The sequence below is a fragment of the Cotesia typhae genome, unplaced genomic scaffold (assembly GCF_013202065.1).
Source record: "Cotesia typhae breed Kobodo isofemale line unplaced genomic scaffold, CoteBio_Ctyphae contig_5, whole genome shotgun sequence".
Classification (NCBI taxonomy): Eukaryota; Metazoa; Arthropoda; class Insecta; order Hymenoptera; family Braconidae; genus Cotesia; species Cotesia typhae.
The window spans coordinates 3,387,303-3,401,554 of record NW_027423757.1 but is presented as its reverse complement, the minus strand read 5'-3'; the positions used below and the strand labels follow the sequence as shown (position 1 = coordinate 3,401,554).

The window sequence follows — 14,252 nt, the reverse complement described above, 5'->3', positions numbered from 1 at the left end:
CGTGATGTAAATTTTGTTCTTTATATGGATATACATCAAGAATTTTCTCATTTTATTTTTTTACAGAATTTTATTATCTCATCTACCCTTAATTTATATCAAATAAACGTTTACTATTTATTTAAATAATTTGATATTTAATGTATATTTAATAGATTTAAAAGAGTAAAATAAAAATTGATCAATCTTCGGCGATATAAATAAAATATAATTTGTTAGGACATAAAAAATTTTTATATCCGTCATAAAGTTGCAATAGTTGCAATTGTAAATTTTAATTTAATTATAATACAGTGTCGCCACAGTAGCAAATCTAGTGGTGAATTTATGAATTTCAAAGGAATAAAACGCACAACAACTCCCTGTTGGTATTTTCCGTCACTATAAAAATGTGACCGAGTTTTACAGCTGATATTTGTACTCTACTGTCTCAAAAGCCAAAAAATAAATAAATAATCCGTGATTAATACTAGTTTTATTGATTACGTATGTTTGAAGTTTGTGGCATTTACATTTTTTATTAATATTACACTTTCTGTAATCAATTAATATAAGAAAAAATGCATTGCGAATTTTTTGACAAGCCATTTAATTATGCCAACGACATCACCTGTTGTTCGTGTAGAATCCAAACAATCAATAGTGATTAAATTTTTTAATACTCTTATTTCTGCGGATTAATAAAAATGATTATATTTAAATGCCATGATTTTATTCAACAAAGTTTTTAATACCCAGGTAAATAATTTATTATTACTGTTATTTTCATTTAACATGAGAAATCATAATGAAAATTAACTTAACAGATAAATTATAGCAAAACAAAGTTATTAAAAAAATAGACTTGTAGAAATTTTAATAAATTAAAAATGCAATTTTTTAAAAATAATTTTTTAGAACAAATTTTTTTGTTAAAAAAAATTAAAAAATTGTCAAGTGACAGCTAATTTTAATGTCATGTAATTATATATTTTTTTTTTATTTCAGATGTATTTATTTTACGAGAAAAATTGCGATTCATAAATACATATTTAAACGTATTAAAGGAATATACATAATAATAATAATATTAATTATGGAGCAAGTAATACCAATGAGCTGGTTGAATAAAATTTTCTTGATTTTAAGTTTGGTATGTGCAATATTTTGTCTGATAATAGAACAATGGCTCACTGTAACATCATTATCTATTTATATTTTATTGATATGGTGCATAATTGTCATAATAATATCAACTTGGCTTAGCTGCTATATTTTAAAAATAACATTAAAAGCTGTCTCACCATTTAATATCGACCCAGTAGATAATGTTATTAAAAAAATGTTAAATATTAAGCCAGATACCAGTAATGATACAGTGATATCTCATGAAAATTTGCTTAAAAATAACAAAGAATTATCGAATGCAACTGAAGAGAAAAATCTGGATAGTAACAACAAAAAGGAGACTAAAATTAAAGCATCTAGCAAGAGAGAGGATATTGATAAAATAATAAATGAAATTAACGATAAGTTTATTGTTAACTGGTACTCAATTATAAGCGATGATAAAACATTTGATGAAGAATCCAAAGAAATTCTCAAGACAGTTTTTGAAAAAATTTACAGTAAAATATTATTGATAAATAAAATAAAATTATCTCATAAATTTGCAGATATATTGTTATTGCATTTAAAAGAATACAGACGTGCATTACGTCGCGTTGAAAAAGGTAAAGCTAAAAATATTGAAGAGGCTTATAGGTGTATACATCCAGGTTCCCGTAGTAACTCAACATTAGAACATACTCTACATAGTATTATCACAATAATAGTTCGTGAATTTCTTCAGTTAGAATTAACAAGTTCACTACCATGTAAATTATTATTATCAATACTTGCCAAAAAATTGTCTCTAATACTTGATCAAGTATCTTTACCTCAATGGATTTTTATCACAATAATTAATTATATACAATTAAGTGAAGATCCAATATCATGTAAAGATAAAGATGATGGTGTGATATCCCAAAGTTTAAATACAGGTTCAACTTCAGCGACTGCTGTAGTGATAAAAAGACAGTTGCCAAAGACAGTATTAAGTAATGATAATAATAATCCAGTTATTGAAATAACATCACCAAAAATAGTTACATCTTGTAAGAAAACAGATCGAATATCTTTGTGTCTTGACGGTCTTTCGACAATTGGACACAAAGGATTGTGGAATGACTTGAATGACGTACAAATTGATTATGAAAATTCTGATAAATGTGACGATGATCATATTTCGCCAGTTTATGAAGAGCCTACAGACTTTGCAACGACAATAGCACGTTTGAGAAATTTACTTCAGCAGAAATCTACAGCCAGCTCTCCGTTGCCTGTTGAAGAAAAAACTTTTACGTATGACTGTAATCAGTTTTTCAATTTAGTAATTCCATGGACTGAGTTTCACACATCAACTGATGGATCGCAACAATTACTTTATTGTATTCAATTTGACGATGTTGAACAACACGGCGAGGACATGTTTGAAACGACAACGGCTACTGTAAGACGACAGTACGTTGATTTTGTTCAATTGCATAAAAGCTTAGAAGAATTACCAAATTATTCGGCCGTCATGGCGGAGATACGTTTACCAGATGGCGGTCGCTTGGAGATGGAGAATTACTTAAAGACACTGTGTTTAAAATTGTCACCCGATACACCAACGCAGTTGAGACATTTTTAAGGCCAAATAACGGTGGTAGCAAAAAGCAGACGCAGTGGCTCCAAGATTTGATAGATTTTTAGCTAAAACCGTAACTGGAGTTTTTAATACTCTAAGAACTGTAGTGCCAGGTTTCGAAATGGACCAAGAAGATGACGGTGTCCCGATGCCAACACTTATGCCTTTATCTGACATTCCATGGAGATTCGTTGAAGATATTAAGTCTAAGAATATCGCTAATGAGTTAGAAATTTTATTAGCCGATAGAGTAGACTATTGTTCTGTTGATACTGCATACGAAGCTGTTGAATCTGTTGAAGGTGATTGTGATTCAGAACTTCTTTCACACTGGTTAAAAATAGTCAACACACCTTATGATGAAGAACTCGAAGAATTAGATAGTAAATTAACAATGACTTGTATATGTATTGATTTAATTTGCGAAATTTTAGCGGGTATTGAAAGTAGTAATACTCTAAGACAAGAAGCTGTTGTTAGATGGACAAAATTACTTTTTGGTAATATTACTGAGCCATTAATTAATGAATTTATTTTAAATTTTTATAGTTATATTGATTTAATGTCAATATTTTCGAATCAACAAGATGATACTTACAATGAACCTATTGATAGTGTTGAAAACAAATTGTTTGTTATATTGTCGGCTAAAATAACGAGAGAACTTAAGTTTATTTTTGGTGAGAATGATTTTAATAAAATTATTAAATTTATATTACAATCATTAGAATGTAAAAAAGTTAATCTTGATTTATTGCTACAATTTGTTGATATTTTAGCATCTGAATTATTGATGGTATCTAAGTCTAATAATTTAACGACATAAATAATTTTAGACAAAGCATTTATTTTTTTATGTTCTACTTAAGAAAAAAAAAAAAATCAGTATGGAATAAAAATGTCTAAGTACCTGATTGCACTGTCAAGAGAAAATGGAGCGACTATAATTATCATTATAATAATATCTTAGAATAAGTGATTGTTATAATCTTGTATTATTTTTAATTTAATCAAAAAATTTATTTCCATTTTCTCTATTGTGTTACCATTTTATATTTTATAGCTAACTTTTTTTTATAATATTAAAAATAAATATATTTTAATTCTCACAAGAAATCTCATTACTAGTTGTATAAAAAAAGTGTAATTGATATTTTTTTTTGTTTTTACACAAGTCTCATATCGTTTTAAATTACAATAAATCAGATATAAAGCTAATCACATGAAGAAAAAGAATACAGTACAATATGAGATACAAAGAAAATGATCTATTGATTATTATATATTTATTGCTTGAAATGTTTTCACTTCTCTAATCCTTGGAATTGTTATCAATTTGATTTTTTTGCTTTTCAAGTTGTGCCCTTTAGAAAGAAGAAAAAAATTAATTGATTACTATTTTGTTAAATTTTTAAATGTTGAGATTTCTGAGACTCAATGCAAACATCACTCAAATTAAATATTTACAATATTCTTTGTATTTTTACACAAATATTTTTATTGTTTAGAAAAAAAAATAACGCATTGTGCCATTAACTATTTATGTAAGACAAAAATAAAATTATTAATGAATATAATTGTTTGATTATTTTTTATAATGCTTTAACTCTAAAACTTAATTAACGAGTTAGATAAATAATAGTAATTTTTTTTTTAAATCAATCTTTAGAAATAATTAACTATTTTTGAGACAGTTGGGACAAATAAGTGCCGAACTGTTAAATGAAATAACGGTACGATCAAAATTGCAATCAGGATGTAATACCTGGAACAAGATACGTAATATTAAAAAAAAAAAATATGTGTATAATTAATTCATTTAGTTCAACACGAATCCAAACTATTCTATCATTCAATAGAAAATTTTATGTTAATAAATTCAAAATATGACACTGAAGTTGACAGATATAAACATTTTTTTAAATATTTATAGCAATTAAATTGTAAAAAAAATTAAATTAAAAAGTTTCACGTCTAAAAATTAATAACACTGAAGTTGACAGACATTCAAAATTTTTTTTGGAATTTTATAGCAATTAAATTATTAAAAAGTTTCACATGTGAAAATGAGAAAAAATTAAAAGTGAAAATTTTTAATTAAATTTTTTTAATGTAATAAATTTGTTAAAAAAAATTTTTAAATCAACAGCTGACCACTGACTTCAGTATTATAAAAATTAATAAAAATTACAAGTGAAAATTTTTAGAAGCATTCTTTTATTGTAGTTGGTTTATTAAAAAAAAATTTTTTTTAATTAACAGCTGACTGCTAACTTCAATATTATTTCGAAATAAAATTGAATTGAAATTCAGAATATTAATGACACATTGACGTAGCTTGTTATTTTTGGTTTAGAAAAAAAAAAAAAAAAAATATTTGTCGACGTAATGCTTGCAAGACATCAGAAAGCCAACTCCTGTAGCTGAAAATTAATTTAAAAACATACCTCAATTGATGATTAAAATCATCCTCAATATCATCATCATCCCAGTTATCCTCCCATACACTTATATCTTCATTATCTTCATCCTTTGCTGTCCAATCTACAGAAAATATATGAAAAAGCAAAATTAGTATAAATAAATGAATCAGCACATTAGATATCACTGTACTTAAATTCACGATAAAAATTACCTTCAGCAGGAAATTCCTCGAACTCATCATCTTCTTCAAGTAGTCCTAAGTCAACCTTAGTTTTGTCTGCTTTGTTGTCAGTCATTTTGAAAGAATAATTATCAAATTTTGCAATAACAACAAACTCTTATAAATGCAAGATCTTTTTGGATCAGTTTTAGTTGCAGGTTAGGGTAGACAGGAACATTAAGGTATCTGCACAATGAATTGTAAATAAAATTTATCCTGCGGAAAGTATGGGGAGATACCTTACTACGCCGTATTTTATTCTCTTCTATCTTGCACGTAATTGGTAACGGTTTAAAAATATTCTCCTCAACCTTTAATACTATTGGTTAAAATTACTTTGACTTGTTTCTTTGTTCGTCTGACTACAACGACCTCTACAATGACGTCTGTCACGAGATGTCGGAAAAAAATTAATCTATTCGTGTGATTGTAAATTTAAATTGCAAGCTTTACGCGGGCGCTCTTATTTCAACCAATAAGGAATCAGTATTCACTTTTTATAATACTGAAGTTAGCGGTCAGCTGTCAATTTCAAAAATTTTTTAACAAATTAATTACAATAAAAAAATGCTTCTAAAAATTTTCATGACAATAAAGTTAGTTGACATTTAAAAGTTTTAATAATTTATTTTATTGAAAAATTATTTTAAAAAAATTAAAAGAAAAATTTCACATGTAAAAATTTTAAAAATACACATGCAATTTTTCAAAAATTTTTTTGTTTCAATTTAATAAATAAAAAATTAAAAATGTTGGCTAACTTCAGTATTGTAAAATTTTCACATGAGAATAAATTTAGCAGATAATAATTCATTTAAAAAAATTTTTTAACACATAAATTAATGCAAAAAAAATAAGAACAAAAAATTAACATTTAGAAAATTAAAAAATGCAATTTTTCAGGATTAATTTTTAGGAACAAATTTATTTAAAAAAAAAAAAAATAAAACAATTATAATAGTGACAGCTAACCTTAATGTCATAATTTTCACTTGTAATTTTTATTAATTTTCACACGTGAAACTTTTTAATTAATTTTTTTTTCAATAATTTAATTGCTATAAAATTCAAAAAAAATTTTTTAATATCTGTCAACTTCAGTGTTATTAATTTTTCGATTTTTTCGATACTGAACTGACTTCAGTTCAATCATCATCAATTTTATACTTCAGTAAGGACCGTCACAACACACGTTTGTGACGTCATATCACCAACACTACTAAATCGTAGACATAGGAATGTGTTTTGTATTCACACATGTATGTATACATTGTGATGATCAGTACAAAGCAAAGCATACCAAGTAATGGTATGATTTGTATGACGATAGAATGAAATATAAAATATTTTTATTAATTTACATAAATAATGAGTTATGTATACTTTGAATAATTTTTTACAATTTCTGACTATTTATTTTCTTTACTTATTTACTAATTAAACTTTTAAAGTGTTTTTACTGCGTTGAATGTAAAATTTTATTTATGAGTTCATCAAGTTTAATATAAACAATCAGGTATATTTCTTTGTTTTTAAATTTATTAAAAATTTTTAATAATCATGAATTTGCAGAGATTTTGAATTTTTAAAAACAGTAATTTTTTTTTCTTTCATAAGAATATTTATTTTTTATTTTATCAGGTATATGGAATTTATTAATTTTGAACTAAACAGTGGAGATGCATTCATCACGTACACCAAGGAAATTTCCTGTTTTTGTATTTCCTCAGAGTATTACTTTTTATTTAGATGATCAGTCAACACACAAACAAGTGCTAACACTTTATAATCCTTATGAATTTCCAGTTAAATTTAAAGGTAAGTTGATTAAAGTGCATAAATTATTTTAGTAATAAATTTTTATTTACAATAATTCCATATTGAAACTTTTCAAGTGCTAAGTACTGCTCCGAATAAATATAAAGTAGTTGATCCTGAAGGAACAATTAAGTCAAGATGCTGTGTGGATATTGTTGTAAGACACACGGCTTTAATAGTTGCCAATTGCAATGTAGTAGATAAATTTAGGATTCAGATGCAAGAACATCCTACAAAACAGGTAATTATATGAAAAAATATTTTTTTTATAATTTTAAAGTAATCAACTTGATAAAAATTTCGAGTTAGAAAAAAATTACATTTCGCCAGAGTGTTTAAATTCTTAAACACTAATAATATTTATAAAAATCGTAATTATATTTATTAATAATAGGTAATAGGAAAACGAGATGTCGAAGCAAAACTATTATCTGGAGTCAGTGATCCAGGAAGACGTACTCCAGATCCTGAGATGTTCCAACAATTACCTCTTAATGAAACTAGACAACAAAGAAATTATTCATTAGCTTCTCAAGCACGGACAATAGAAAGTATGTTATTTTATTTTATCCTGTGGCTTAAAATTTTATTTTAAATTTAAATTTATTCATTTTTTTATTTTTTTTTTTTTTTAGGAGGAACCAATTATATAGCACTTATTGCGGGAATTGTCTGTATCATCGGGTTACTGTTACCTACCGAAGGAGAACAAAGTCCAAGCATACCTGAATATCTTTATCTATCAGTTAATTTCAAACTTATATTGTCTTTTGTGTTAGGTAAGTTTTTAAAGTAGATTTACGTATTTTTCAAGTCATAGATTTCAAAATTTCAACGCTATTTATTTATTTCTATTTGTCCACAGGATTGGTTACAATCATAATTTTGAGATTGTAATCGCTTGCAAAAATTTCATGGAAAAATTTATACATAATTTAAAATTTTAACGTAATTAACGAGAAAAACGCACAACATACGTAAGAATTGTTTCAAGTGATATTACGTAGTTTTTTCTTTTTCGACATAACAATGTTGTTTTCTTTTCCAACGCTAGTCTATGAAAATATATTATAGAATTTCACGTCATTTTCCTTTCACTCATTTGAATACATAACTATGAATGTAATATTTTTTTATTTATCACATAAAAAAACGCTTATTAATTTAATACAGATCGTGGTATGCTATATTTACTCTATTTTGTAAATATTTTTAAATAATTAATTCTGACGTATATAAAGTTTATATAAGGGACTTTTATCTGTAATTAAATCTTTGATGAAGATGTCACTGAAGAATGATAACTGATAGAATACTATCTTGTGTGTCATGAAATTTATAAACTAAGTTACATATTATTCCTAAAAGTACGAAAATCATCAATAAAATAAAGAAAATTTATTTATAAAATGCATATTTTTTTTTTATTTGATTTTTTTTATTTTTATCAGAAATAAAAAGATTTGAAAAAAAATTTACATTAATATCAACATATGCTGTTGCTGCTTTTTCTTCATCATAACTTTAGTAACAAATTATTTTTTTAATATTGTTTGCCAACGATATGTTGCGTGCCAAATATTTTTTTTTTTTTTTCTAGTAATCACAATATTTTTTTTTGTCATTTATATTTTTTAAGAAAACCTGCCTCTTAAAAAATAATTGACATGAATAAGAATAACGAGTTCCAATAATTTTTCAAAGTAAATTTTTAAATTTTAATTAATCATTTTAAAAAAAAAAAAAAATACTTAATACACCTCAATTTTTAGCGTTTTTTTTTTTTTTTATTCTCAGTCACTTTGATAAGCGTTTAAAGCTTAGCTGCTCCTTCACTTTGGCTTTTGATAATTGCATGTTTAAGTCTTTCATTGTGTGGTTTATAATCCATTAAAGTATCGGAAGGTAACTGTAGTACACGTCGTAGAGTTTCTTTGATTCGGCCAGTCGTTGCTGTATCGGACGATGTTTTATTCCATACACACACTTTATCTTCCTGAAAAGAAAAAAAATTGACAATGAAACTTAAATTTCGCGTGCCTAAAGGGAAAAGGGCTTATAACAATTTATGCGCCCTTTTACCTTTGCAAAGGTAAAAGGGCGCATATTTTTTTTTTTTTATTGCCAATCAAGTAGTAGACACATTCTACACTTAAAATTGAAAAAAAAATTTTAAACGTAAAATGACGTATGTCTTTAATTATACGCTCTTTTACTATTAATAATTCGAAATTTTGGTGATCTAAAGGTGAAAGTGCGTATAATGTTTTTTTTTCAGCCAGTTTACAAAGGAACATATTCGTAGTTTAAAAATGTGAAAAAAAAAAACTTTCTGTGGTAGTAGCGGCGTAAAACGTCAACTGTATAATTTTTTTAAGTTACAAAAGATAATATATCCAAAAAAACAATAAAGTACGCGTGATTATTTTCTCGCTTTTGATTTTAAGAAATAGTTATTATAAAATTTAAAAACATGAACAATTATCATGAAATTATTATGTTTGAACAAAAATGGGAAATTTTTAAATATTATAATTTAAAAATATTACAATGTTTTAAAAAAGCGGAAATTTCAAAATATTTGAATGTTATTTGTCGTGATTTTTTTATTACTTAATTTGTTTTTGATTGATTTATTTTCTATTTGTTTATATTAAACTTAGTAAATGAGGCTGTTATTTTAGCGTAACTCGTCTTGTAAAACTAATATTTAACATTTGGTATCAAAACTACGCCCTTTCACCACAAATCCCTATTAATCCTTAGCTATAAGCCCTTTTACCTTTAAGCACGTGATTTGATGACATTAAAATTAGCAGTCTTGACCATTTTTTTTTTTTTTTAACAAATAAATTTGTTTTGAAAAATTATTACAAAAAATTGCATTTATAGTTTTTTTAAATTTCTAAATATCAATTTTTTTCTAACTTTTTTGACATAATTTATTTGTTAAAAAATTCTTAAATTTATTAAATATCTGTTAAATTAATTTTCGTCGCGATTTGTCTAAAAATTTATTCTTTACTAGATTAATATGCAATTTACCTGGAATCTTACAGACACAACAGCCCCACAAATTTCTTCGCCGACCATAAATTGCTCTCCTAACATAGCTAGAATAAGATTCTCCCAGCAACGATCTACTGAACCTTTTCTCAACGTGACAGCCCACTTTCCACCTTGTCTATTAGCTAAATCCTAAAATCAATGATTCGTAAGATTATTATTCAATTTCCTTTAATAAAAAGCTAATAATTAAAGAATATATATTTTTTTACATACTTCCCACATAGGTTTGATTCCATTTTTAAACAGATGAAAATCTGATGATGGTATAAGCTCCGAAGGTCTTGCTAAATGACTGTAGAGTGCCCAAAATTGTTCAACGCTACCGAATCGTCCGATAAATTTTAAATTTTCAGCATAACGTCTATCACTTTGTTTGCCAACTGATCTCCTACTATACCATAATGTATAACCATACTGTAAACGGTTTTCATTTGGACCTATTTCTATGGGAGGCTAAAAATATTTAATAATTATTCTAAATAAAAAAAAAAATAATACATTTAAAATCATTAATTAACCTAATCATTTTTTTAATGATTAAACTATTAACAAACACAATTAAAAAAAAATTACCAGTCTAATTTTCTGAGCTTGGTTGTTAATGTCTTCGTCTCCACTTTCATCACTTACTTTAACACTGAAATTAAGTAATTGTAATGAAATAAACAATAGTAAAAATATACTTTTAATGTTTTTAATAATTGATAACCAATATTCAATCATTTTACTGAGCAATAATGAATTGCAAACACAAAATGTTATATACTAAAGAAACAATATTTGATATTATTGAATACTCGTATGGTTAATAAAATAAAAAAAAATGACAATGTGACAATTATGAAATAAAATAAAAAATAACTCACGTGTCGTATTTTTCAGACATGTTGATTAATTTACAAATATATATTTATATAGATATATGAGCAATGTTAATAAAATATTATAAACAATGTCTTTTAACAGGTACTAATTAATATTTTAAAAGCTATTTGGCTTTGAGATAAATATTTTTAACTATCTCTCTCTTATTTTCTTTATGCAACAACGTAGTAAGTAGTATAAACACTGATGTACACGCTGATATACTCGATACACGTTTTTTATTTGAGAGAATAATGTTTTCCCATGAAAAATGTAAAGGTCAGTTCCAATCTGTTCAATGCAAGATTCAACAATAAAAATTCACATTGTTGGATAACTGTTTTAATTATTTTATTAGACGATAGAATGCGTTTATTCAAAATTATCAATCTATCATTTCTACCTCACCGGTAGAGAATTACTACTTTATTGATTGAGAATTAAATGACACTGAAGTTGACAGACATTAGAAATTTTTTAGTTATGAAATTATTATAAAAAAATTTCACATGTGAAAATGAATAAAAATTTCAAGTGAAAATTTTTGGAAGCATTTTTTTATTGTAATTGATTTGTTAAAAAAATTTTTAAATTTACAACTGACGGCTAACTTCAGTATTGTGAGAATTAAACACTAACACTTTATCATTTTTAAATGTTTATACAAAACAACAACTGCGGCTAACACAGATAAATTATAATATTTGTCAATTATTTGTCAAAAATTTATAATTATTATATTATATTAATTGATAATTATTCTGAATGATATTAAAGTTTAAGAAAAATTTTACAAGTTGAAGATTTGAAAAATTATCTGTGCAATTTTTAAAGAATATTTTACTTGTAATTTCATTGATGAAGTATCATCAAAAATTCTTGAACGTCGGTTAATTTTAGTATCATAACCAGACAAATATAAACAACATAAGTACGAAAATTTGTTTATTTTATTCACTAATATAAATAATGTATATCATATATGTTATCATTAATGATAACGCGGCAATTATCAAATAATTGTGCACAACGAATAAATTAAAAAAATGCATCTAATTTCATTACAGATAACTTGCAAACATTTTAAACAATAGTTAATTTTTTTCCAAATAATTCAACAACTTGTTAAATATACAAAAATTTATTTATATTAATTAAGTTTTTATAAATTAATACAATTTCTTCAAGATCCATGTAATGAGCAATTAATGATTCTAATGGGTAAGTTATTCAAAGGTGTTTTTGAATAAACTAGAAAATAAATAATCGTTCAAAAACTTTTTAAATTATAGATAAAAATTATGATGCTGAAATTTTAACAAGAAATAGTTATTTAAAAAATTCCATCTTCAAATAATAATTTTTTCATAAAAAGAATTCTAAAAATTGTTAAATTTCTGATTATTTTAGTGTCATTATTTTTTACTATTTTTAAAATCTAAAATTAGCTCTAAAAATTTTGATGGAAAAAATATAAGAATGTATATATATTTTTTTAAGTACAAAAATATGTGTACATAAATCATATCTTAATAGTTATTATTAATAATGTTCTTGAGTTTGAACATTTTGGAACTGCTGAAAGTGATGTTGCAAACCATTCATTATTTCATTACGTTGATACATGACTTCCTTGTGACAAAAAGATGAAAAGATCACAGGGCATTCATAATAGATGCTTTCAATACCTCTAGTACTTTCTCCATCTGCTAAAAATTTGAATGAAGATTTAGTATTGAAACAGGCATTTTTCCGATAAAACATGTTTGATGATCAGAATCAATCAAGTATGCGTCGCCGTCACGTTTTACTGAAAAATGCGCGATAGCTGAATTGTGAACTGATGGAATTTGACTTAAATGCTCCTGGTAACGGACAGTATACTTCCAATGATCGAGATTTCCAGTTTCATCAACAATAACAAATTCTTCTCTGAAAGAAAAATGATATATTTTATGAAAATGAAGTTAGATAATAATAAAGTTAGCCGACGTTTTTAATTTTTTGATTTTTTTCTTTTATTTTTTTAAAATAATTTTTCAATAAAAAAAAGTTCTAAAAATTTTTAAATGTCAGCTAACTTGATTTTAATGAAGCTAGTCGACATTTCAAAATTTTTAGAAATTTTTTATTGAAAAAATTTCAATTAAATAATTAAAAAAAAAAATATCACCTGAAAAAATTTGAAAAATTATAAGTGTAATTTTTAGAAATATCTTTTTAGTTGTAATTTAATTAATAAAAAAAATCAAAAATTTTTAGACGTCTGCTAATTTCAGTGTCTTTACATTTAAAATTAACATCTAAATATTGGGAAAAAAAAAAAAAAAAAAAAAAATGCTTACAGAGTTGGGTTCAGAGTTTTCATATTACTAAAGTCAGCTACGAATTCCCATACATATTCTGGTATAGTATTTGGTATGGTAACCTCAACGGCTACATGATAAACTTTTTTATAAATAAAAAGTACATAAAATAGAACCATTAACAAAATATAAACGACGGAGCGCAATTTCCACGTCAACGGATTTAGACCCATTTTATTATTTAATACTAACAAAAAAATCTTAATTTATATTTATGATATTATTTCATCTATCTTTTGAGATACTTTTATTTTAGTAACCGGTCATAAATATTAATTAAATTTTAGAGTAATATAATTTTAAAATAATTCGAAATTTTAAGAACTGATAAATTTTAATTGTTCACTTTAGTTTACTTTTGTGGAAAGAATGACGTGTAGCTCGGAAATTAATTTAAATGATTTACAAATTTCGTCTGACCGATGCAGGGTTGACGGATTTTTTGAATACATAAATCATTCAAAGACATCTGTTATATAGATCAGACCGTTTCCTCTCTGCCACTGTTATCTTACTTTTTATTTTTATCTTAAATTCAAACTATCCGTCGTTACACGTATACAAAAAATATAATGATAATAATAGTCGTCGTCATCAGTATTGTTGTTGTTTTAAATAATTTATGTATTTGAACTTATATTGGAATGTGCATATTTTTCAAGTAAATTTTAGTAACTAGCTTATAAATTAATATTATTATTTTTGCTAATCGTAAATTAAAATCTATCGATTTAAATAACATTAATAATTATAAACAATCGTTAATACAAAAAAAATT

The 14,252-nt window shown here is 25.0% G+C and overlaps 5 protein-coding genes across 5 annotated transcripts; 2 read left to right on the top strand and 3 right to left on the bottom strand.

Moving 5' to 3' along the window:
* Positions 1-67: 67 nt before the first annotated feature.
* On the top strand, positions 68-3,747 carry LOC141530555 (uncharacterized). Its single transcript, XM_074247735.1, is given in 4 exon segments — positions 68-738; positions 988-2,711; positions 2,714-2,740; positions 2,743-3,747. Coding segments are annotated over 3 exon segments (2,460 nt in total). The 5' UTR covers positions 68-738; positions 988-1,075; the 3' UTR covers positions 3,540-3,747.
* An 87-nt stretch (positions 3,748-3,834) lies between these two features.
* Sem1 (Suppressor of exocyst mutations 1) lies at positions 3,835-5,639 on the bottom strand. Its single transcript, XM_074247739.1, has 3 exons — positions 5,349-5,639; positions 5,161-5,257; positions 3,835-4,077 (listed from the first exon to the last, which is right to left on the bottom strand). Exons 1-3 carry the CDS (start codon positions 5,431-5,433, stop codon positions 4,026-4,028), a joined length of 234 nt encoding a protein of 77 aa, XP_074103840.1. The 5' UTR covers positions 5,434-5,639; the 3' UTR covers positions 3,835-4,025.
* A 1,011-nt stretch (positions 5,640-6,650) lies between these two features.
* Positions 6,651-8,544, top strand: LOC141530557 (motile sperm domain-containing protein 1). The gene is made up of 6 exons (XM_074247738.1): positions 6,651-6,873; positions 6,999-7,175; positions 7,253-7,416; positions 7,570-7,726; positions 7,811-7,954; positions 8,041-8,544. The coding sequence occupies exons 2-6, from the start codon at positions 7,037-7,039 to the stop codon at positions 8,070-8,072; spliced, it is 636 nt and encodes a 211-aa protein (XP_074103839.1). The 5' UTR covers positions 6,651-6,873; positions 6,999-7,036; the 3' UTR covers positions 8,073-8,544.
* Positions 8,545-8,576: 32 nt separating this feature from the next.
* Positions 8,577-11,394, bottom strand: LOC141530556 (eukaryotic translation initiation factor 4E type 2). Its single transcript, XM_074247737.1, has 5 exons — positions 11,111-11,394; positions 10,818-10,881; positions 10,458-10,697; positions 10,221-10,373; positions 8,577-9,171 (listed from the first exon to the last, which is right to left on the bottom strand). Exons 1-5 carry the CDS (start codon positions 11,128-11,130, stop codon positions 8,989-8,991), a joined length of 660 nt encoding a protein of 219 aa, XP_074103838.1. The 5' UTR covers positions 11,131-11,394; the 3' UTR covers positions 8,577-8,988.
* Positions 11,395-12,334: 940 nt separating this feature from the next.
* On the bottom strand, positions 12,335-14,138 carry LOC141530742 (uncharacterized). The gene is given in 3 exon segments (XM_074248036.1): positions 12,335-12,856; positions 12,859-13,040; positions 13,454-14,138. Coding segments are annotated over 3 exon segments (582 nt in total). The 5' UTR covers positions 13,648-14,138; the 3' UTR covers positions 12,335-12,650.
* Positions 14,139-14,252: the final 114 nt, after the last annotated feature.